Source organism: Zeus faber (genome assembly GCF_960531495.2).
Source record: "Zeus faber genome assembly, chromosome: 19".
NCBI lineage: Eukaryota > Metazoa > Chordata > Actinopteri > Zeiformes > Zeidae > Zeus > Zeus faber.
In genome coordinates this window covers 3,632,656-3,657,156 of record NC_137206.1, presented here as the reverse complement: position 1 = coordinate 3,657,156, position 24,501 = coordinate 3,632,656, and the positions used below count along the sequence as shown (strand labels likewise).

General features: G+C 46.9%; 2 protein-coding genes across 3 annotated transcripts; one reads left to right on the top strand and one right to left on the bottom strand.

Annotated features, from left to right (window-relative positions):
- Nucleotides 1-544: 544 nt before the first annotated feature.
- dync2i1 (dynein 2 intermediate chain 1) lies at nt 545-13,797 on the top strand (the record flags this gene model as incomplete). The annotated part of the gene is made up of 26 exons (XM_080020051.1): nt 545-632; nt 677-1,267; nt 1,350-1,414; nt 1,842-2,012; nt 2,505-2,573; nt 3,500-3,559; nt 4,889-4,987; nt 5,277-5,432; nt 5,918-6,025; nt 6,157-6,204; nt 6,940-7,144; nt 8,246-8,348; nt 8,433-8,562; nt 8,896-9,007; nt 9,099-9,187; nt 9,492-9,621; nt 9,775-9,944; nt 10,536-10,698; nt 10,819-10,938; nt 11,574-11,635; nt 11,715-11,766; nt 12,197-12,257; nt 12,500-12,599; nt 12,763-12,894; nt 13,046-13,269; nt 13,424-13,797. The coding sequence occupies 26 exons, from the start codon at nt 545-547 to the stop codon at nt 13,593-13,595; spliced, it is 3,480 nt and encodes a 1,159-aa protein (XP_079876177.1). The 3' UTR covers nt 13,596-13,797.
- A 1,787-nt stretch (nt 13,798-15,584) lies between these two features.
- On the bottom strand, nt 15,585-24,050 carry maf1b (MAF1 homolog, negative regulator of RNA polymerase III b). Of its 2 annotated transcripts, none has more exons than XM_080019871.1 (8): nt 23,461-24,050; nt 22,819-22,907; nt 19,413-19,544; nt 18,768-18,930; nt 18,335-18,456; nt 17,497-17,616; nt 17,279-17,389; nt 15,585-16,753 (listed from the first exon to the last, which is right to left on the bottom strand). In XM_080019871.1, the coding sequence occupies exons 2-8, from the start codon at nt 22,899-22,901 to the stop codon at nt 16,729-16,731; spliced, it is 756 nt and encodes a 251-aa protein (XP_079875997.1). In that variant the 5' UTR covers nt 22,902-22,907; nt 23,461-24,050; the 3' UTR covers nt 15,585-16,728. The 2 variants fall into 2 exon arrangements, with proteins under 2 accessions (XP_079875997.1, XP_079875998.1); XM_080019872.1 differs by having other exon boundaries at nt 23,532-24,050.
- Nucleotides 24,051-24,501: the final 451 nt, after the last annotated feature.

Genomic DNA, 24,501 nt, shown 5'->3' with positions numbered 1-24,501 from the left:
TTCAGTTGGATTAAGAGAGGGCCATTAAATAGTCTTACCTTTTGAGTATATGAGGTGTTCATTTCAACATGAACATTAACTTGCGCAAGTCCTATTTTCAGTGATATAGTTTTATTGTTTGTCGTTAATCCTCAGGTTTGTTGTATATTGGCATTTTTTTAATCGATCTTTAAACATTCTGTTACAGTCTAAAATGTTGATGAAAATGTAGGACTTCTCAGTTATCTGCAGATGCACATAACGTACATGACCAATGTTAGCTGCTTGTATTTTGGTTTTCCTGAATATAAAACCGCTCTTGTTTGTACATGAAAGTGACCTTAAAAAAACATTGTTTTTATTTATTTATTCAGAAAATAAGCAAGGAAGACACCTGGAAGTCAGCTGACCTCAGACGACACCTGAGGGTGCGTCTCCCTGAGTTTTGCATCAAATATAACTGGAAAATAATTTAATTCACGGCAAATACTCAAAATAGATCAATGACTAACGCAACATACTGTTCATAACGTTGCTTTTCAGGATGGAGGGAATGTAGAGGAGCATGTCCGAAGACGGGATGAGAATGAGAGAATCCATAGAGGTGGAGAGTCTGTGGAGAGACACCGTAAAGAGAAAGAGCGAGAGCGCAGGCGAGAGCGAGACAGACAGAGGGAAAGCGAGGACACGCACACAGACGGAAGGAGGGAAGGATCGAAAGACAGGAGAGAAGAGAGGGAGGAGAGAGAGAAAGAGAGGAGGAGAGAAAGACAGAGAGCCGCTGAGACAAACGCACACAGTGACGAGCACAGAGAGCGACAAGAAAAACGACACGACAGAGAGGCGAAGGAACGCCGGGAAAGAGAGAGAGACAAGGAGAGAAAGAGAGATAGAGACAAAGAGAGGAGGAGGGACAGAGAAGGAGGGGATGAGGGAGATCGAGAAAGAAGACGGGAGGACAGGGACAGAGAAAGGAGAAGAGAAGAAAGAGACAGAGAGAGAAAGACAGAAGAGGGGGACAGAGAAAGGGGACAAGGAGACACAGAGAGACGAAAGGAAAGAGAGAGGGAGCACAGGGGGGAGAGGGAGAGCAGGACAAACACTGAACGAGCAGACGCAGGAAAAGAGAGGAGAGACGACAGAGAACGGAGAGACAGACGGAGGGAGGTGGAGCACCGGAAAGAGAGGGAGAGGAACGACAGGGGAGACGGAGGAGAAACGAAAAACAAGCGGGACGACAGAGGAGGAGAAGGAGGAGAGAGGAACACGGGAAGGAAACACTCTGAAGGTCAGTGGAGTGCAAACGTCAACCAGGACTGTGACATCATCAGGTTTCACTCAGTTTCAGTCATATTTCTGTTGTTTAACAGGGAACAAAGAAGAACGCTACAAAGACGAGGAGAGGGAGAGGAGGAGGAAGGAGAGAAGGAGACATGTAAGCGTTCAGGGCGGACTTCACTACGGTGTTTTGGACTATTTTCCTTAGCGAAAGTGCCTAAACAAGGCATACTCGTCCTAAAATCTTTTGAAATCAATATTCCACCAATTTATTCAATTATTTAGTAAGTAGGCAAGTTATACGTGTAATAATGTGCAGCCAACCAGTCGTTATTGCAAAAATACTACAGGGGGTACAAGAATATAAACTATAATACTGGAAAAATAGTAATTCCCCCTAAAAACTGGAGTATCCCATGAACCTTTCTGGTTCTGCTTATTGGAAGCTCTGTGTAAACAGAGTAAACAGGCCGTAGTCCCAATGAGGTTTTGTGAAACAAAGAAAGGAAATCATTTCAATTTGTGCAGACACAGCACACCAAAGTCCTTCAGCGAATCCCTCTACTTCTCTGTCTGCTCTGAAGGATGAAAACCAGAGGCATGGCAGTGAGTCCAGGGAGAGCAGAGACCACAGGGGGTCTGCCGGTGCAGCACCAGAAGAGCCGGAGAGCCAGAGAGAGCAGGAAGCATCGAACCATGGGAGGAAACCAATGTCTACACCGAGACACGGTGATAAACTCAGCGTGGAGATCAAGGTTGGTGTCTGTTACCTCCAGAAGGTCTTCATTAAGGACTTTGTAGGGGTTCTTAGAAGGTCTCCAGAAGGGTTTTCAGAAGGTCTTCAGAAAGTTGTTAGTGGTCTCCAGAAGAGTCTTGAGACGGTCTTCAGGAGGTCTTGAGAAGGGTCTACAGAAGGGGTGTTAATAGGGGTTTTCGGTAGGTTGTCTGAGGGGTCTTCACAAGGGTCTTCAGATGGGTCTACAGAAGATCTTCGGAGAGGTCCTCAGAAGGTTCTTCAGAAGATTCTTCAGAAGGTTCTTCAAAGGTTCTTACAGAAGATTCTTCAGAAGGTTCCTCAGAAGGTTCCTCAGAAGGTGCTTCAGAAGGGTCTTCAGAAGGGTCTTCAGAAGCGCCTTGAGAAGGTCTGCAGAAGGGTCTTCATAAGGGTCATCAGAAGGACGTTCATGGATGGTTCTGCCGATGGTTCACGGGTTTCAAACAGTTGGTCTCCTTGTTTTGCTCTCCAGGAAGTAGTAATACAATCTGATCGCTGGACAGCTCGCATGACGGGTTCAGGAGATGAAGAAGACGAGCCTGTAAGAGTCTTCTTCCTCATCCTCCTCATTGCGCCTTCTCTTCAGCTCTCCACGTGTTGCTGCTGCATTTCTGTTTTCCTCAGGGAATCCCGCTTGTTTTCCATTAAATGTAATGCCTACTACTTTGAAATCCAGGCTCAAAACACTTTGCAGTGAATAATCAGCTGGCTTCAAATTGTACCTTGAGCCTTTATCGGTGATGTTTTGTTTTTTGTGTTTGTTTTTTGTTGCGTTTGTGTCTAAATGTGGATGCAAGTTTGAGTCCTGCCATCTCCAAGTTTGTAGGCCTTGGTGTAAATTGCACTTCAGTGTTTCTAGTTGTTTAATTATGATGGCAGCGTCAAAAACATACTATTACTATTATAGCAAAGGCTTTCCACGCTACTCCTCCAACAGTCTTCAAGCCACATAGATGCAAAATATACAGAGACAACCGGCTCGATCAGAGATTGCGTGCTATTGTGTGCTGTTGAAGGTTTTGGCCAACGGTTACGAAATATTCCACTCGGATTCCGAGTGGAATGTTTCCAATCGGGTTCCTTGGGGAAATAGAATGTGGCAAAGAAATCCAGTCGTTATAGAAACAAATTAGGGCAATTCCTCACACGGCATCGTCAAGTGATGTCTTTGTGACATTGCAGCTTGTCCCCTATGAAGCTGAGCAATGAGCTGCTGCTGCTCCCCGTAAGTGTTTAAAGAGGAGGCTTTTAGTTCCCTTCTGCTGATGGGTGTTTTGGCACCTGTCAACGTTCACTTTCTTACTTTGATTTCTTTCTGAATATTCTCACTTTTAAAGTCGTCTTGTTGATTATTTGTATCTCTTTCCCGCCAAATTTAGTGACTGAGCAGGTTTCAGAGACAAACACAAAAGTTGCCACGAGTTCAGATTTTACGTTTCATACTCAAGATGGAGTTTACCTCTACAGGTCAGCGACAAAGAGGAAGCGGCTGCAGCAGAGGATCATGGGTACGAGGATGACTTTGAGGTGAGAACATGTCAACAGAATATGCAAACTCAGGATCGGTACTTCCTTTCCTCCCACTTTCCCTCGCTTCCTCCCTTAATTCCTTCATTCCTTCCTCCCTTCTTTCATTATTTGCTCCCTTCATTCCTTCCTGCTTTCCTCCCTTCTTTCCATCCTTCATTTCTTCCTTTCTCTATCCATCCATCCATCCATTCATTGTGATGTCCCTCCCCGCTCCCTTGTGTCTCCACTTCCTGGTTTTGTGTGTTTTCTGCCTGTGTGATTGTTTATCCCGCCCCGATTTGTTTCATCTGTCCCTCATTACCCTTTACCTGGTGTTAGTGGACTCGGGGGCAGACGAGAGCTTCATTGATTGGCGTTTAGCCAAGAAGTTGAGATTCAACTTCATTTCCCTGCCTTCGCCATTGGAGGCCAGCGCTTTGGATGGACATCTGCTGTGCCCTCACTGCACTCAACTCATTCAACTTGTCATTGCCAATAGTTCCTGGAAGAGTTCCTGAGATTCTATCTTTTCAACTCTCCGTTACACCCCCTCATCCTGGGTTTTCCTTGGCCCACAAAACATAACCCCTCACAGAGACTGGTCCACAGCGGAAGTAATGAGTCGGGGAAAGGAGTGCTCTCTCTTCTGCTTCCCGCCAGTTTCTACCTAGCAGCCGCCTCGACCCTCTGACATTTCACTTCCTGCCTTGGATCCCCAACTTCAAGACCCGTCTCCTGCGTTTCCCGAGCTTCTAGCGGCCTCTCTCCCTACCTCCTGCAACTTCGGACTCTGACTTTCCAGACCTCTCTGTGGTCCCTTCTTGTTATCACAACCCTGGTGAGGTTTTCAACATGGACTGGGCTCTCTGGTTTCTCTCCCCTCTCACAGACCCTGTGACCCTGTAGCAAGTGTGCGATTGACTTGCTACCAGGTACTTCACCCCACCAAGGGATGCCTCTATTCTCTGTCAGCCCCATGTAGAGGCATTGAGGAAGTATTTTTAATCGCCACCGGCTGCTGGAATTATATGTCAGTCTTTCTCTCCGGCTGGGGCTGGCTTCTTCCTTGTGGACAAGAAGGATGGACAGGACGCTACGTCCCTTCATCAACTTCGGAGGCCTGAACGACATAACCATCGAGAAAAGGTACCCCCTCCCTCTTATCTCTTCAGTATTTGAGTTATTGGAAAGTGCCAAGATCTTTACGAGGCACGATCTGAGATATCCTTATCATTTGTTAAGGATAAGGGAGGGGGAGGAGTGGAAAACGCTTTCAACGGTTCTAGTAGGCATTAGGAGTATCTTGTAATTCTCTTCGGCCTCACCAATGCTCCAACTGGGTTTCAGTCCCTGGTGATCCTTCGAGATATGGGTGCCCTGTTAGTGTTTGTCTACCAGGATGATATCCTCAACTTCTCTCCTGACAAGGAGACTCACATCCAGCACGTAGACCGGGTCCTTCAGCACCTCCTCAAACAACCAGCTCTTCGTGAAGGCTGAGAAATGTGAGTTCCATGTCTCCTCTGTCGTATTCCCGGGTTTTATCTTCTCGGTGGGCAACATCCAGATAGATCCCGCCAAGATCAGTACTGTCACCGAGTGGCCTACTCCCTCTAACAGGAAACAGTTGCAACGTTTCCTGGGCTTTGCCAACTTCTATAGACGTTTCATCAGGAACTATAGCACTGTGGCCGCCCCGTTTCATGTCCTTCAAGGTCAAGTTCTTGTGGTCTAGCCAAGCCGGACAGGCTCTCCGGAGGCTGAAGGTGATCTTCCCTCAGCAACCTTCCTCACGCTGCCGAATCCCAATCAGCAGTTTATCGTGGAGATTGATTCCTCGGACGTGGGCATCAGGGCAGTTCTCTCCCAGAGGTCTGAAGAGGACAACAAGGTCCATCACTGCGCCTTCCTCTTCTAGAAGCTCTCGCCCACCAAGAAAAACGACAACTTGGGAAACAGGGAGCTGCCTATTAAGGTGGCCATGGAGAAGTGATGACACTGGTTGGAACGAGCAGAGCATCCTTTCTTGGTTTGGACATAGCATAGCAACCTGGAGTAAATCTGGTCCATCAAATGGCTGAACTCCTGACAAGCCCGGAGGGCCCTTTTCTGAAATCGGTTCAACTTTTCCCTGTCTTAGCATCCTGGGTCCCAGAACACTAAACCCGATGCTCTGTCTCGTCTGTTTGACCCTCACTCATTCCCTAAGTCTCCCACCAATATCCTGCCCTCTTCCAGTGTGTTGGGGGCAGTCACTTTGTGCATTGAGGAAAGGGACAGACAGGCGAACATTAACACTCAAGTACCGGACAGCTGTTCCCCGAACCGGTTGTTTGCCCCTCTCATCGTTCCCAGGTCACACCTCTCTCACCCCAGAGTTTGGCGGACAGGCCTTCAACTGCCCAGGCCTTCATTCATCGGTGTCGCCACTTCTGGAGCCGGGCCCGTAACATGCTCTTAAGAAGCACGGCCCTCTACAAGAGGGTGGCTGATGGCCGGCGAGCCCCCACTCGCGCCTGCCCTCCCCTGCACGTCTAATCCCGCAAACTGACTTCCCGGTTTATGGGGCCTGTCCCTGTCTCTAAAGTGATAAATCCTGTGGCTGTGCAACTCAGACTCCCGCGTCCATGAGGATTCACCCGACGTTCCAAGTGGCCAAACCTGTGAGGGAGGGTGCCGTGGTTCCTGCCTCCAGGCCCCCACCAGCGCATCCGGATCATTGATGGAGGACCTGTTGATTCCGTCAACGGCCCACCCCGATTAGTTTCACATGTTACCTGTTCCTCCCCAGTGGATTTGGTTTGTGTGTTCCCCTCTCTGTGTGCCGGTTTGTCTTTGTACCATGTGTCAAGCGTTCCAACGTTATTCCCCAGATTTTCGTTCTCCTGGTATTTTGATTCCCTGCTGTTTCCTGGACCTCACCTCTCTCTCCTCCTTGTCGGATTGTTTGGCTGATCTCCTGACTATCTACCTGTGTACCAATCCTGCTCCAAGTAAAGACTGTTTTATTTTATCAAGATTCCTGTCTTTGAGTCGTGCTATTAAGTCCTCTTTCCTGTCTTTCCACCAGTATTTCCACAGCCATTCATCCATCAATCCTTCTATCCATCCTTTAATGTATTTATTTCATACGTGTTCCTGTGTATCACTCTTCTGTTTTGCATTTCCTTTTCAATTTTATTGTTAATTTGATTTGTTCATTTTACATTTATTGATGTAATTTTATGTTTGCATGCTGGAAATGGAATTGTTTTCCAGATAGGGGTGAGTAAACAAATCAGACAGTTTTTAACATGCAAAATAAGTTTTTAATATAAAAAATTACGGCTGATGTTTATTTCTTGTGACAAACCTTTCCTGCTGAACCTTCTTGGGTGGATCTGATCTCCTTCCGTCAGGACTACGAGGAAGACTTTGAGGATCTGGAAGAGAGCGGAGAGGAGGGTGAAGATGTTAAGGAGCTGAGGGAGGCGATGGAGGAGCTGTCGCCCCAGAAGAGGGAGGAGATCATGGCCATCCAGAGGGCCATCGCCAAGGAGAACCAGAGAGCTGGAACATCTCAGAACAGAACGGAGGAGAAGAAGCGATCCAAGCATCCAGAAGGTCTGACTCTGTTCTCTGTTTGAGTACTGCTGTACTGTACTGGACTGTATTATGCTGTGCTGTACCATACTGGACTCAACTGTACTATTACTGTATTGTATAGTAACAGTACAATGACTGCATGACAATAACTGCACTATTAATCAGGACATCCAACACAGAATAAATGTCTAAGAAAGAGGGTCTCAAAGAACAACAGTCTGCACCTTAACGGAAGGTCTCAAGGTCGCCCTTGTCTATTGGTATGAAACATGAACACTTCACAGCTGGCGCTTAAAGCAACTTGGGTCCCTTCATATAAATTGCCCTCAAAGTATTCTGAAAGTGACAGCAAGACCGCGTCCCATGCTCTGGTGTCCCGCAGAGACAACTGCATAGACCATCACTCACCCATCCCACTCCTGTGGTTTGGCCACATCATTCAGGTGCCAGCGGACCACCTACTTAGAATAATCTTGTATGGCCACCTACACCTAGTCTGCGGCTCCGCTGGAGGGCAGCACAATGCCAGCTGAAGACCTGGAGGACCAGCTGAAGACCTGGAGGACCAGTTGAAGACCTGGAGGACCAGCTGAAGACCTGGAGGACCAGCGGAAGGCCTGGAAGACCAGAAGAGGGCCTGGAGGACCAGCGGAAGGCGTGGAGGACGAAGCCGAAGGTCTGGAGGGCCAGCGGAAGACCTGGAGGACCAGCAGAAGGCCTGGAAGACCAGCAGAGGGCTTTGGGGACCAGCCGAAGACCTGGAGACGACCAGCTGAAGACCTCTGAAGACGTGTAGAATGCACCCTGCCAGGCTGTTGACAGCTGCCCTGGTGGACTGCTCAGGTGGAGCTGTTACTGTAGAATAACGTCTGCTCACTTAGCGGCTACTTAACGATTAATCACAAAGCAGTAACAGGAACTGATGGGAAAAAAGTCAATCCAGACATAACAAATATTATTTTCAATAGATTAATGTGGTGTTGTACAAACTGTCACTAACTCGCTTACTGAGAATTATTTACCACAAAATTATTCACAATAAAACATTTCATCTAAATCCTCACGTTCCTCGCGTTCAGTCCATGTGACATCCTTGTGCTCCGTCTCCTTCCGATCCAGAGTCTCCGAAGATCCAGACCGCCTCTTCTCAGCGCGGGAAGTTCATCGACTTTGTGGCGGCCAAGCAGCGGGAAGTGAGTCAGAAAGCCGCGAGCAAACAGAAGTAGGTTTGGAGGAGGAGAGGCTGGTGGATCCCCGTGGAGAGGAAGGTTCTCCTGCTTCATCATTTTCATTCTGTTCTCCGCAGGAAGCGCAGTGAGGAGCTGCGGCGACTTATCGATTTGGATTTCTCGATGACCTTCTCGCTGCTGGACCTTCCGCCGCTCAGCGAATACGACATGTACATCAAAAGCTTCGGGAACTCAAACACCAAGCAGGTCAGGTCGTTGGCTTTAATCTTTCCAGCTCGCTTGTTCCCTGCAGTGGAAAAATGCAACATGCATCACATTTCAAAGGTTGTGGCTCAAGACCCTGCATCAGCTGTTGGTTGCCAAGACAAAATGGTTGCCCAAATTGAATAATTTCATAATTGAGTGCTATTGATCATATTAACTTTGGCGACCAGACTCCACAAGATGGCTGACAATGTCTGAGATCTTGTTACCCAGGGCAACCGGGCGACCGGGGTTTAAGCGTCGTCGGTGGTGTGAAGCGTGGAAAGCTGCTGATCCGAGCTTTAGCGACTCACAGTTGAGCCTCGTGCCCCTCAGGCCTACGTCCAGTGCAACGAGGACAACACCGACAGAGACGTCCAGACGGAGGAGACGGAGCTCGGGGAGAAGTGGACGCAGCATCCAGCGGAGAGGAACGGAGCCTGTGGAGGTGACGACCGCTCAGAGCTGCTCAGAGCCAGAGAGACCCAGTCGCGTCCACGCAGACGCCCAGATCCACTCTGTGTTTTCTGTCTCTCCAGATCCAAGCTTCTCTCAAGAGGCGCAGGAGAAAAGCTCCTTGAACATCGACTCCCAGCGCCTGGTGACCTTCCTGCACTCAGCTGCACAGGTACATTCAACCGTGTGTATGTGTGTTACAGCCGTCAGACGATTACAATAATGAGTTGTGATTAATCGAAAGTAATTGTATAGTTAATTATTTACGTCTAAACAAACATCAGTACTTCTAAATTGACTGAAGTTTGACCCTGAAGATGTTTTTGATTCAAATAAACACATTGAGTTATAGTCGGACTGTGATTTGATGATTGGGAAGAGGAGCACACAATAACCTTCATCAAAATGGATTTAATGGCGTCCATCCCCCGCGTCCCCCCCCCATCTCTCCTGCCGGGTGGTGTTCTAACCTGCAGGTGATGTCCGTGCTGCTGGAGGAGGACGAGGCAGACAGACAGGCGGCGAGGAAGCACAGCTCGCAGACAGACTGTCTGTCGTTCAGCGACGGCAGTCTGCACTTCAACACCAGCCTGCCCTTCCTGCTGGGTACGGAGACGCTGCCTCCACCCGAATGTTCAGTAGAACAACGTGACATTTAAAAGACTGACCAGCACAAGCAACAGTAACAGTAGAAATGTGTGTGTGTGTGTGTGTGTGTGTGCGTGCGTGCGCGTGCGTGTGCGTGACTCGGCCCCGCAGGTCGACCTGTCGTCCTGCTCACCTTCTCCCCGGTCCAGAGACACACCATGATGTCGGTGCACGGGGCCACGGCCGCGCCCGTCGTGCGGCTGGACGGCTGGACCCTCATCTGCGTGTGGAACATCTGGGAGCCGTCGCGGCCGCAGAAGATCCTGGTCTACGAGTCGGAGGTAGCGCCCCGGGATCCTCGCCCCACGTCTGACGGCTCGACGCCCCTTTCGGCGTTTTTGACATTTTTTAACGTCGTTTATCTGTCGCCGTTTGTATTTTGCTACATTTAAAATGATCTGAGCGACTGACGAGAAGATGTGACCGATAACTTCTCCCAATGTCAGACCGAAACACTGTCGATGATCACGACCCTCAGCTGGATTCTTCAGCAAGATATTCAGAATCCACAAAGACAGTCCACCTCTGGGTGTCAAATATTAATAAAGTGTTATCTTATTCCAATAATAAAGGTGATATATCTAATAAAAAATAAAAACGTTTAGAAATTATATTCTAATAAACTCCCTCTGTTTATTAGAATATAAACAGAGGGATAGAATAACTACACCTGCAATACGTTATTGGATAAAAAGGTTTTAAAGTGTATTACATTGAAGTCATTGAGAGATTTGTCCAAAAATCACTCTTAAATTTATTTTAAATTGTCTTCAAAGTCTTTAAAAAGTTGAAATGAGCGGTGAACCCCGCCATGCGGCACCGGAAGACGAGCGTCGGTGCGTCTCGCTTCATGTCCACGCTCCGTCCTCCAGGTCCGCTGCTGCTGCTTCAGCCCTGGCAAGGCCACGCTGGTGCTGGCAGGAACCTCCATCGGCTCGGTGGTGCTGTGGGACCTGAGGGAGCGCTCTGGAAGCCACTACCGCCTCAAGATCGGGGACCACGAGTGGACCTTCAGACACCCCACCTTCTCCACCGGTCAGTCCCTGCCAGCCTTGAGACGGGCGACCGCGCCTCCCCCGGAGGTCCCGGAAGGTCCTCTGTCCTCTGTCCTCCGCTCACCTCCTGACTTTCTCTCCGCCTCCTCCGTCACCCCAGACTCCGTCCTGGCCTCCTCCAGCCACCTCTGTCCGGTGAACTCCCTGGACGTCCTTCCCTCCACGGCGGCAGGAGGACTGAGGTCGGAGCTCCACCTGCAGGACTCCGAGGACGGTGACGGCAAGTGGACTTGAAGGGAAACTCTGTTCTTGGTTTGAAACTAACCTTTGTTTTTCAATCAGTCTTTGGCCTCGGGAAAATCTAAATTGAGAGAGACGCTGCCGCCCAGCGAGCCGCGGGAAGTAGAACAACAAGGCAATCAAATCACTGGCATAATGGAACCAGAACAGCGCCGGTGTCGGCTGGAGCGATTCTCTCGATGCTGGATCAATTTAAAATAGATACTTTGTTAAACATCCCGGCGGCTCCCATCAAAAACAATTGGCAGAAATAACAAGAAACGAGAGAATAAAAAATATTAAAATGGGAAGTGGTCAAATCTGGTAAAGAGTGAGGAATACAATAAACCTCAGTGTTAACTGGAGGGTTAGTTGGAGGTAAACATGAAATTCCTTGACAGCTTTAAACAGCATAAACCTGAAGAATTAACAACATTGAATATGGCAGAAGGGTGGAGGATAACAGAGGAAAATAAATCTGTTTTTACAGAAAACACCTGATTTATTTAAGTAGTAAAACAGAATAATGACAATTATATATAGTATTCAAGCGACTTCAAAGATACCAGAGGGTTTCAGCTCGGAGTCGGTGTCGTGCCTCCGTGTTTCCTAACCTTGATCCTCCTCCACCCTCAGAGTCCTCGGGCCTGTCCTTCCAGGTGGCCTCCCTGGATGAGGGCGGGGTCTTGAATCTCTGGGTAGGTTTGGAAGGTGCTGATGCTTGTCAGGTCCCAGGTCCACGGTGGCTGAGCCTGTGTTTCCCTCTGCGTCCTGCAGGTGACGCTGGAGCTCCCCAAGGGCAACGACGCCGGCTCCCAGACGGACCTGGGTGCGTCAAGCACCTCAGCTCAACTCCTTTCAATGGAGTGATGATGATGATGATGATGATGATGATGATGATGATGATGATGATGATGATGTATGGTGCTTATTTTATCTTGGTTATTTTTTACATAAGAAAAGCAGTTGACAACGTGGCAACCAGACCGCCCAACAAGGTTGACAATGGTTGGTTGCAACTAGGCAACTGTTATTGCCTGACTCTGTAAATTATACTAAACATTGGTTGTAATTTTATACATATATATATATATATTTATATATACACAGTGCCAAACACTGGCAACAAGCGCTTGGTGTTGATAATGAGATTGTGACGACGCGTCATCAACGCTACGTTTGGAATTTCTCCACGGATCCGTCGACCACCAGGGGGCGTCCCCCGATGGCTGTGTTGACCTCTGACCTCTGCCTCGCAGGGCTCCGGCCGGGGGGGAAAGTCAAGCTGCTGCACAGTTCCTGCCTCCCCACCGCTGACAGGTGAGACGGGAGCGACCGAATGTCTCCACCCGGCGTTCATGTGACGCGTCATGTGACGCGTCATGTGACCCTGTTTGCTCGGCAGCGCCACGTTAACGTTCTGAAACGTCCAAAACCATATTACGCACCAAACACGTGCAACAAAGTACCAGGACGACGCACCGCACCCGGTGAAACACAGTAGTATGCACACGCCTCCGACCTCTGACCCCTGATGCTCCGCTCGTGACCCCTCCCTCCAGGTTCCCTTTGGGAGAAGCCGTGAGGGTGGCGCCGCTGCAAACGCTGCAGTTCAAGTTCCTGCCGACGGACTCCAACCACTTCTTCATCGGGACCAACATGGTGAGCACCGCTGACCTCCACACCGGGGTGGAGTGACATGAGCGTGACATCCACATCCTGACGTGAAACCAGTTCTGGTCTGGTTCCGGTAACTGGATGGTGGTGGTGGCGGTGGCGGTGGTGAAGGTGTAAAAAGCTCCTGTGATGATGTGCCGTGTGTCAGGGTGTGGTGAACCACGGGACCAGCCACGGCCTCAAGTCTCCGCCCAAGTTCTACCGCTCGCAGGAGGTGGGCGTGCGGCCGGTGGACGTCACCTCCATCAGCTTCTCCCCGTTCAGACCCAAGCTCTTCCTGGTAAATGCACCGGCACCCAGAGACGTGTCCTTCATACCGGGGAGGGGTCGCCACGGAGACGAGGCGGCAGGTCGGGTGCAAGCCGCCCGTGCCGCTGCAACAAATCACATTTGTTGTGCGTGTGTGTGCGTGTGTGCGTGTGCGCGCGCAGGTGGGCTGCTCCGACGGCAGCGTGCGGCTCCACTCCGTCTCGGTGGAGCCCCCTCTGGCCGAGTGGAGGAACAGCAGCCGGGGCGAGGCCCTGGTGTCGGTGCAGTGGTCGCAGACCCGGCCCTCGGTGTTCTGCGTCCTGGACCGAGCCGCCAGCCTCCACGTCTGGGACCTGCAGCAGGACGACCTGCAGCCGGTGCTCACCGAGAGGCTGCACAAAGACAGGTAGATGTCTGTCTCTCGCTGTCTGTCTGCACGATGGCGGCCGTTATATCTAAATGACCTCCCTCAGAGCGCCACAGACCTGGTCCCTGTCGGTTACTTAGAGATAAAGACGTTGCCGTTGTTATCTGGTTGCTAAGGCCTTGTTGCTACGCAGGGTGGCGGCCATGGCTGTGTTTGGAGACGCGTCGCAGCAGAACATCTTCTCGGGCGTGGCGCTGGCCCACGCGTCGGGGAAAGTCCAAGTGCAGTATTTCAACCAGAGACTGGCTGCGTCCGGCGCTGCGGAGCTGGACACGCTGGACGCCATCAGCAATCAATACTTCTGATCAGGATCCATCAATACTTCTGATCAGGATCCATCAATGATCAGGATCCATCAATACTTCTGATCAGGATCCATCAATGATCAGGATCCATCAATAGATCAATACTAATCAGGATCCAAATAGAAACCAGAGAACTCTTATTTTTTCAAATTTATTCAAAAATTTCTTCGTTTCTATGAAAATTTTCTTAATTCCACCGACAAACACCAAAGATGTTTTCGTACAGAATGTGTAAATATCCTGAAGTACATTTGTGTACTTTGCTTCTGTGTAAATATTACAAGTTCATCCTTTTCAAAATATTATTATAGTTGATCACGTTTTTGTGCTGTACAAAATAAAAGCGCATGTCACAGTCCTGTTTGATTGGTTCTGTTTGCAAGGCTTTCTCTGAACCAGGAGCGTCTCTTAATTTTGTCGCTTCCAGGCTTCCATACGTCCATGTCATTAAAATAATGGAAATAAAAACAATTTTTTATCACGACACCATGGTAAACAGTTACTATGATTTTACATTTGGTTTGTTATATACTTGTTTTTTTGTACCAGAATTAATACCTTTTTGTTTTTTGACCTCATAACAGATTCATTGTGTCTGATTTAAAAATTAAAAACATTTTGATTAAAATTAAATGTTGTTAGTTTTTTTTGTTGTTTTACTTATTTAAAGATTATTCAAACTCAGATATTATACATTTTTTCTTACTTTTTCTCTAGTTTAAGTTTTTAGTTAAACCCTGATAACAATGAGCATTTTTCAAAATCCAGTCAATTTTTTTCAGTAATTAAAGAAATTTGGAAAATAATGATTTTTGAAGAAATATTGAACAAGATATATTTACATTCCATTATAAGTCGTCGTTCTGTTGCGGTTGTCTGGCCCCACCGTTGCCTGGCAACAGCAGCAGAGTCCTTTGTGCCTGGACACACAGTCAAGAAAAGTAAAAAAAAAAAAAATTGAATAACGGCTTAAATGTGAAGTTTAATGAAGATGGAGGTTGAAGATTCAGTAAGTTTCCTCAGGTTCATTCAGCCTCATCTGCCACTGCCGCCCCGCTTCAGAAGGTACCACTTCAATACCTCAAGGGTGAGTGTTCACTTACAACACGAGCTGTTATGTGGTCTGAAGCGGTTGTGTTTTGTGCAGATAGGCTGCACTAACAAGAGCAGATTGTGCGGAGATGAGAGATGATGTGTTGATGTGTGAAGTGAGTTGCCGTCTAAATTGGGGTTTATTAAGTTGTAGAAGACGTAAATAAGGGGAGTAAGAGAATAATAAACGGCGTAGAACGCCCGGACATCAGTTCATATCTGCCAGTGATGATGTGTTTTTGAAGGTTTTAAAGACAAGATACCATGAAATTATTATTTTTTTATACATTTAAAAACGTTTTTGTAATAAATATGTATTTTTTCCAATGCAATCTATGTGTTTTGCCCATGAATTGTCAGCCCACTTGCAATACCATCGCGGTTGGGAATCTCTGCTCTATGACGTACCAAAGGCATGCATGGGCAGGGACACATGAGAAAGTTGTTTGACGCTGGATACAGTGTATTCTGTGTGCGGTGTCCCTCAGAGGGTGGAAGCCACAGCTTGATCCTCACGCTCTTTTCTCTTTTTATTTCACTTGTAAATGAAATGGTTTTCTTCTTCCTCCTCCTCCTCCTCCTCCTCCTCCTCCTCCTCCTCAGGTGTCAGCGTCCCATGGCCCCGCCCCTGTGGGGGGAACTCAGTCCGGTCAGTCTTGTTTCACCAACGCTTCCCTGCGCCTCCTGCTCCTTGTGGCTCGGTCCCGAGGAGGATATGGAGACTGGATAAAAACCTGAAGCAAGTTATTATTATTATTATTATTATTATTATTATTCTGCAGCCATGACGTTGATTCAAATCTATAGAGAAACCATTCACGGAGGAAACGCTTCAGAAGATCTTAAAATAGTTCAGTTCAGTTCATCTTTTCTCCCACAAAAAGGCAGCTCAGCGGCTTGTTTCAAACAAGTTTATTCACATTATCAATAGATCGGCTAATAACAAAACAAGGCGTAAAGCGATCGGTCACGAGAGGAACGTCATGACAACCCTCCATGTGTAAAAAAAAACAACAATAAAAGGTGCTTCTACATTCACTGGAACCTAAGTCTTCACACGAGAACAGAAGCTGCTCAGAGACAAACAGGAGGAGACGGACAGGAAGACAGGAAACAGGAAGTGGAACAACGGACTAAACAACGGCAAAACCTTACAAACTCAAACCTCATTTTTCCGCCGGTGGGCGTCGACCCGAGTGACTTGTCTTTCAAACTCAAAGCGACTAAATGCCGTCCAATAAAAAGAGGCGGTTTCCCTGTCGCCCCGCCCACTGCCGCCTCGACCAATCACACCGCGTTCCCTCACTTCCCGTCAAACGATTGCAGAAGTTTTGTTTTTTTTAAGTCGCAGAAAGTTTCCTGTTCATGATTAAATGAATGTGATGATGGATGAACGCCATTTCAAAATAAGAGCGCGGCAGCGATTCAACGCGCGGTTCCATTTCAACGTTTCACTCGCGTCGACTCCCGATGACCGGGGGAAATAAAGGTTCAGGGTAAAAAATATTGCGTTTCCTTTAAATAAGTTCTGATGGTTTTTTTTAATCCAAGCTGCGGTTTCGGGTACGAAGGTTAAAACGGTAAAAGATTCAGTTACAAACGCAGCGTTTTTAATTCCAAACCCAGAGCTAGAAAAGTACGTCGGCTACGCCACCGTCACGTTAAAAAGCAAAAGAAATAAAAAGATAAACCGCACGGAAGGAACACGCTAAGGGATCACAGACACGCCCGTCCCCGCACGATGCTGGTGTTGTGTCGCTTCGTCCCGAAAGCAGGAAATGATCCGATGGGTCACATGACGTCTCCCCCCCCAAAAAAGTCCAAAATGTCCGAGTGTGATGAGACGTCCACGGTGAAAGCGTGTCCTCCTGGTTCATGCAGTTCAGCTGCTCTCCAGCAGGCGGCGGCGGCGGCGGCCGTGCGCGAGTCTCGCTTTGTTTGTCTTGGTTTTTTTTTGGAAATGAAAATAAAAGAGAAGAAGCTTTGGATGAGAAAATAAAATATATTAAAATGGAAAGAGAGGAAGTAGCGCCGTGACGCCCTAGACGCACAGAGCTCTGGGAAACCTGCCGAGGAGAGAAAAAAAACTCTTTCAATTCATTTGTTAAACGAGTATTTTTATTGAAGATTTTAACATTTTAAACCTTTTAATCTTTGCAACCTTCAATTAATTGTTTTTAGAAAATAACTGATTTTACAACCCTCAGACCCAATAAATAACGAGTTTATTCCTTTTTATTTCACTAATACACATCCTCTAGAAACAGATGAAACAACAAAAAACAAAAAAAACCTTGTTTTTAGTTTTTTTCCTTAGAGATACTTGTTGGATTAAGTCTATTTATAGAAAATGGGAAGTTGAGAGCAGAAGAAATTAAGAGAAAAGTATTTATAGTGTGAACAGATGAAACATTACAAACTATTATAATTATAATAATTATTATAAGTATTATTATAATTATTATTATTTCAGTTATTATTGGATTTGATCAATTTATTTTTAAACATTTTTTAAATCATTTTCTCATTTCTGTCCAGATTTGAGATAAAATGGCGCCCGGTGGAGGTGGGCAGGCCCGGGGGCGTCTCACCTGTCCTCAGTGAATCCGTCCATCTCTTCCTCCTCCTCCTCCTCCTCTTCCTCCTCCAGGTCCATGTCCAGCTCGTTGTCCAGACAATCGCGGCCGTAGCCGCTCAGGACGCTGCGTTGAAATAGAAACGTCAAAAAACAAAAACAAAAACAAAAAGCCCCTCACCCTCATCGCCCTCATCGCCCCCGCTCCCACCCCGAGTCCTCCACCTTCCTCACCTGACGGAGCGGCAGGTGAGGAAGACGATCCTCTTCAGCTTCTTGTTGTAGAAGAAGTAGTTGAAGGACCAGAGGCTTCCTTCCTCCCCGAACGGGTCCGAGTCCAGGTCCGGGTTGTAGCTGCGCCGCACACAATCACAGTTAGAGCTACTTCCTGTCCCCACAGGAAGTCACGCGTCACCGCGGCAACGAGCGCTAAACAGAGCGGATTCTCAGCAACGCGGAGTCGACTTGAGAGGATCCAGAGAAATAAATAAATGATTTTATTTTACTGTGATAATCACACGTCACATGTTACAAGCCGCGTTTGGAATCTGGAGCTTTGTGGGTAAAATCTGTCATTTTCCCAAAATGTTTGGTGGCGACTGTGGAATGGCCTTGTTGTCAAAAGATCAAATAGCTCAGGAGTCATAACGTATTGGATATGACTGATGCAACATCTCTCTTGAATATGGAAAATTAAATTCAAAATATAAAAACACTTCAGTGTCATTTTCCAACGTCCAAACTACTGAGAGAATCCACAGAAAGTTAAGATCATCCACATCAAAGCAGACAACACACGGCACAAAACACGGTAAATAAGATATAAAAATAAAAATAAATAATAATAATGATAATAATAATAATAATAATAATGATAATAATAACAACAATAATAATAATAACGATAATAATGACAATAATAATTATAATAATAATAATGACAATAATAATAATGATAATAATAATAATTATAATAATAATAACGATTCAAATAATAATAATGATAATAATAATAATAATAATAATGATAATAATAATAATAGTAATGTTTGTTAGATGTCACATCTCCCACCTGTAGATGTCACAGCTCTGCAGGTTGATCTCCTGGTCCATGGCGCTCCACAGCTCAGGTCCCAGAACGTTGAACTCCTCCCCCACGGCAGAGAACAGGCTGCTGTTCACTGCGTTGGCCACCTGGGGGCGACAAGGAGCAGCCGCCGCCACCGGCTCAATACATACAAGGAAGTACCGACCGCGTTCCAACGGGTTCTAGGGAGGCACTGACCCAGTTGAGGCCGGGTTCTAACGGGGTTCTAGGGAGGCACTGACCCAGTTGAGGCCGGGTTCTAACGGGGTTCTAGGGAGGCACTGACCCAGTTGAGGCCGGGTTCTAACGGGGTTCTAGGGAGGCACTGACCCAGTTGAGGCCGGGTTCTAACGGGGTTCTAGGGAGGCACTGACCCAGTTGAGGCCGGGTTCTAACGGGGTTCTAGGGAGGCACTGACCCAGTTGAGGCTGGGTTCTCGGCTGAACTCGTGGGCTCGCGCGGCGCTGAAGTCGTAGTCGGGTCTGAAGGACTCGTTGAGCGTGGTGATGAGGTAGAACAGAGTCTTCCTGCAGCACTTGTCACTCAGAGGGTTCTCTGCATCCTCACTGCTCCGGGCCAGCCTGCACACGCACACGCACACGCACACACACACACACACACACACACACACACACACACACACACACACACACACACACACACACACGTCACTTTCTGTCACTTCCTGTCTGTTTAAAGGTCTTTTTAAGTGAACAAACGCTTCATTTTAATCCAATCAACCGTTTGAAATCTTCCAGGACCAGACACAGTCGTCAAGCGCGTCAGCTCTTGGTGACAAAGCAACACCAACAAACTGGGAATTTCTAGCTGAGTGATAGAGCTCGTCCATGTTTTTATATCGTCACAGAGTAAATCAACCCTCCAGGAAACGTCCTGGTCCCCGGTGGAGGTTCATAAACATGAAGCGCTGATTATTGTATGTATGAAAAGTGGTGGAGACAGGGCGACAGGACCAGGAGATGATGGACAACGTCGTCGTCATCACCATCACCGTGTGTGTGTGTGTGTGTGTGTGTGTGTGTGTGTGTGGTGCAGTACCCACTGTGAGGGGCTGGTGGCGCTGGTGGACTGGGGCGGTGACAGCGCCTCCAGGACGTGGGGCTCTCCCTCCTGGCAGAACTGCTTGAACATGTGTTTATCATCACCAGCCATCTTGCAGGAGTAGCTCTCCATCCTGCAATACACACGTAGTTCCAGTCAGTAGTTATATTATTTACAGTAGTTCCAGTCAGTAGTTATATTATTGTCAGTAGTTATATTATTTACAGTAGTTCCAGTCAGTAGTTATATTATTTACAGTAGTTCCAGTCAGTAGTTATATTATTTACAGTAGTTCCAGTCAGTAGTTATATTATTTACAGTAGTTCCAGTCAGTAGTTATATTATTTAAAGTAGTTCCAGTCAGTAGTTATATTATTTACAGTAGTTCCAGTCAGTAGTTATATTATTTACAGTAGTTCCAGTCAGTAGTTATGATATTCACAGTAGTTCCAGTCAGTAGTTATGATATTCACAGTAGTTACATTGTTTACAGTACTTCCAGTCAGTAGCTATAATATTTAAAGTAGTTCCAGACAGTAGTTCTAATATTTCAAGCAGTTATATTGTTTACACTAGTTACAGTCAGTAGTTATGATATTTACAGTAGTTATATTGTTTACAGTACTTCCAGTCAGTAGTTATAATATTTAAAGTAGTTCCAGTCAGTAGTTATAATATTTAAAGTAGTTACATTGTTAACAGTACTTCCAGTCAGTAGTTATGATATTTACAGTAGTTATATTGTTTACAGTACTTCCAGTCAGTAGTTATAATATTTAAAGTAGTTATATTGTTTACAGTAGTTCCAGTCAGTAGTTATGATATTTACAGTAGTTATATTGTTTACAGTACTTCCAGTCAGTATTTATAATATTTAAAGTAGTTACATTGTTAACAGTACTTCCAGTCAGTAGTTATGATATTTACAGTAGCTCCAGACAGTAGTTATAATATTTAAAGTAGTTACATTGTTTACAGTACTTCCAGTCAGTAGCTATAATATTTAAAGTAGTTCCAGACAGTAGTTATAATATTTAAAGTAGTTCCAGACAGTAGTTATAATATTTAAAGTAGTTCCAGACAGTAGTTATAATATTTAAAGTAGTTATATTGTTTACAGTAGTTCCAGTCAGTAGTTATGATATTTACAGTAGTTATATTGTTTACAGTACTTCCAGTCAGTAGTTATAATATTTAAAGTAGTTATATTGTTTACAGTAGTTCCAGTCAGTAGTTATGATATTTACAGTAGTTATATTGTTTACAGTACTTCCAGTCAGTAGTTATATTGTTTACAGTACTTCCAGTCAGTAGTTATAATCACTGACACCAGGCATCTGGTGGTTTGAGTTCAACCTTCACATCATGTCAGTGGTTTCTAGGTCACGCGTGTAAACAGAGATATGACCCACCCCCTGTTATGCAACAGCAGAGGTTGTGAAACATTAGAGTCGAGCAAATTATGGGATGTCTGGTTCTAAAAAATATAAATGTTTTGGAATCCAGCTGCAGTTCATCACATTGAACCATGTGGTCGTGATGTCAGAGTTCAAAATAAAACTTCATATACTTCATTGATTACACGACAAGTTCTGCAACAAGTTGTGTTTCACTATTTGACAATAATATAAAATAACAAAAATAAACATAAACAACTAAACTCCGCCCACCAGTGAATTACGAGGCTGGAACAAGCCGGTGTGTGTGTGTGTGTGTGTGTGTGCACGTACACACACACACACACACACACACACACACACCCCCTATCAGGTCACCGTCTGGAGCTCCCAGGCGCTGCGCTGTCTTTACGTAACCACGGTAACGCTGATCCTCCTCGTTACTCAACAGAAAACACATTCCACTGGTGCTCAGACACGCAACAGCAGGAAGTAACTAAGTACAAGTACTTTCAGCAATGTAGTTACTCTCCATTCAGACACTACATTTCAGAGCAAATCCAAACCAGGGACCGGATCAGTCAACCACTCAACCGTTAAGTCCAAATATTTGTTTTATATTTACCATGATTCTGCCTGTTCTACTTTATTGTAAACAATAATAAACAGGATCTGGAGGAGCATCATCTACAGAGTAGAAAGCTAGCGTATTACTCTATGAGGTACTATATGCTCTGTTATATCAGGTACTTTTACTTTTAATACTTTAAGTACATCTAAGAGAGAAGTATATACTTCTACTGCGGTAGAAATGTCAATGTGGTGCTTTCCCTTTCACCAGAGTACTTAAGTGTCAGGGTAGTTGTACTTTTACTGCAGTAGAAGCTCCGGTTCCTGAGCTCGGCCCAAAGTTCAACTTGAAGCGCTCAAACCGAGCCGGTTGCGTAACCTCCAGGTCAGAGTGTTCCACTGACCTGGAGCCTGCGGCCGAATGGGAGACGTGGGAAACAAACGGGGAAGAAAATAAAGAAGACCTGGGTGGGGGTGGAGGGGGGTGGAGGGGGGCTGGGCATGGAGCCATCCAGGCTTTTCGGCCAATGAGGATCCAGGTTTCAAACCATCTAAAAGGATCCCCTCCACCTTTCCTCTGCGACCTTCAGGACACCTGCTCTCCAGTCAAATCGACCACAGAGGGAGACTCGCTCCGACCCCCCGGAGGTGACGGTGATATCATTATTATTATTATCGTTATTATTACTATTAATAACCCAAACCCACCAGGCCACACGGCTCAGATGGAGCGGCGAAGTGTCGTGACTGAAATAGTGGCGTTAACCCCTCTCACCTCCCAGTGGGAGCAGGGAATGAAACACAATCCGGGTTCAGAAAGTCAAATTCCACTGCAGGATTTAGAGTCAACCGTGTGGATTTAGTAATTAGCGTCAACTAGAAATGTTAATAATTAAGTGTTTAACCATTAACCGACCGATAAGAATTTAGAACAATTAATACTATCAGTTAAAATAGATAAAATATATATATATCATAAAATAAAAAAAAAAGTAATAAAAAACACGTTTGTTGCTGTTGCTTAAATACCACTCGTGGGAGACTTTTATTTCAGGCGCGTGGGAGGACAGCAGTCACCAAGCAGTTTACGAAACAAAACAGAGTAACTAAATGAAAACGCTTTGCTTATAATTAACCCTTTAAAATGACTTAACGGCGCGTGGCTGGAACATACATAATTTGAAGTAATGCCAGCGTTTCCTCCAACTTAATTGCGTGCGTCCTCTGTTCTGAATGTGACGATCGCTCTCGCGTCCAGATGGAGCAGCCACGCCCCTCCCCAGGACGAGTCTCAGGGCAAATGAGTGAAAACGTGTGATTTGTGCGTGCCGACGTGTTCCCTACTGGAATCTTTAGGGATCCTAAAGGAAGCGAGAGCAGAGCAGTCCCACGGCCCCCTCCGGGCGCCCTGCGGGGTCCGGCCGCCGTGCACCCACCCACCTGCCGATGATGCGCGACTCGCCGGTCTCCACACACAGCTGGGAGCTCAGCGCCTCGAAGCTGGAGTTCTCCAACAGTTTCATGGCGATCTGGGGACAGCGGTGAAAACAGGGTCCGAGCGTCAGTATCGGACATTCTCTGAAGTCGGACGAGTGGTCACTTTTCCGGGGACCCCCACCCCCTACGGAGACCCACCCACCCATGTTGACTGATGGGCAGGACGTCAGATGTTATTTACTATTATTCACCTATTTTATATTGATCGATAAATATCTTTGCAGTAAATACTGCATATTGACTCACATAAAAACAATGAATATTTCTTCACATTTAATTTTGACATTTGCAATACATCCTCACGTCTCACCAGTAAACACTGCGTATTACCTATGTACAAATGAATTACATGAAACGATATAACATATCATAATTGACTGAATGTCAAGACAACACGAACATAAACACTGAATATTTGCCCACACATAATGTACTGCAGTACTTCCTCAGTGAACACTGCCTGTGTGCATCACGTGTGTCGTGCGGCGCAGCGCCCCCTGCAGGCCGGGCCGCGGCGCAGCGCCCCCTGCAGGCCGGGCCGCGGCGCCGTGACCCGCTGCCCTTCCCCCCACACCGAGCACTGACCTCGCTCTTCCTGGTTTCCGTGTTTCTCGTGTTTTACCGGCGTTTTACCGGTGGAACGGCCCGTCGCTCACCCGCGCGGGGCTTTGTTGTCCGGCACAGACCGCGAAGGACGCTTTGTATTCGGTCGTTTTTCGTCGAGTCCCCGGTCCCGGTCCGCTCGGTCCCCCCCGCTTTTGTTGCCGTTTGCAGTTTGCAGTTTAGCTCAGTTCCGGGCGGAGAGGGAGCATCCCGTGGAGCCACTCGGTCGAGGACGGGTGATTATTATTCTGTTCAAATGTAGATTCGTACTGTGTCCGGTGAGAGGCGTCCGTGTTAACCCCAGAGCGGTGTTCTGCAGCGGCATCCCTCTGGACCTGGTGGCCGGAGCTCCGAGCGGTGGATCAAGTCGCCTTTTCCGCAGCGACTCGACCGATGAACCTCGGGGCGGGGGTCGGCGGGCGGGCGGGCGGGCGTGGCGGGCGTGGCGGAGCTGCGGAGCTGCGGAGCTGCGGAGCTGCGGCTTCTCGTCTCGTCTTCCCGGAGGATGGTGTCTTCAGCGCGGGCGCTCTGCGACCATAACAACGGGGTCTGGGGCTGAGTGAGGCCACGCCCCTTCCGCCCGGAGAGGGGGGGGGTGGTGTCGCTGCCGTGGGACACGCCCCCACTGAGACGTCACGGTGGGGCCGTCCTCCGATTGGCTGTGCGGCGCGTCGGTTAAAAAAAAGCACCCGCGATGTGATTGGTTCGCTGCTCTGTTCGCTGTTCTCGCTAAACCCCCCCGAGGCTTTGAAATCCTTCTTTAAATCAAATTTCTTTAATGTTATTTTACGTCAAAAACTAATATTTCTGTATTATAATGCTGCTTCGTGGCTTGTTCTCTAGTGTGCATGTAATCGCATTTGAATATTCTGGATGTGACATATTTCTGTTTTGTATCTTTGGGCTGTTTGTGTATATTTGGCCGTTTTTATTTTATTTCTACTTGACTTTTTATTCTATTTCATTACAATTTTATCTTTATTTCTCTCCGACTTTTTTTTTTTTTAATGCTAATCGACTGTA

Excerpts from the sequence above, each read along its gene's own strand:
- maf1b (XM_080019871.1), bottom strand. The coding sequence starts at position 22,901 with ATGAAACTGTTGGAGAACTCCAGCTTCGAGGCGCTGAGCTCCCAGCTG. Across the intron at positions 18,931-19,412 it reads AGCGCCACCAGCCCCTCACA|GCTGGCCCGGAGCAGTGAGG; the intron begins GTGGGTACTGCA and ends GTGCGTGTGCAG. Across the intron at positions 18,457-18,767 it reads GAGAACCCAGCCTCAACTGG|GTGGCCAACGCAGTGAACAG; the intron begins GTCAGTGCCTCC and ends TGTCGCCCCCAG.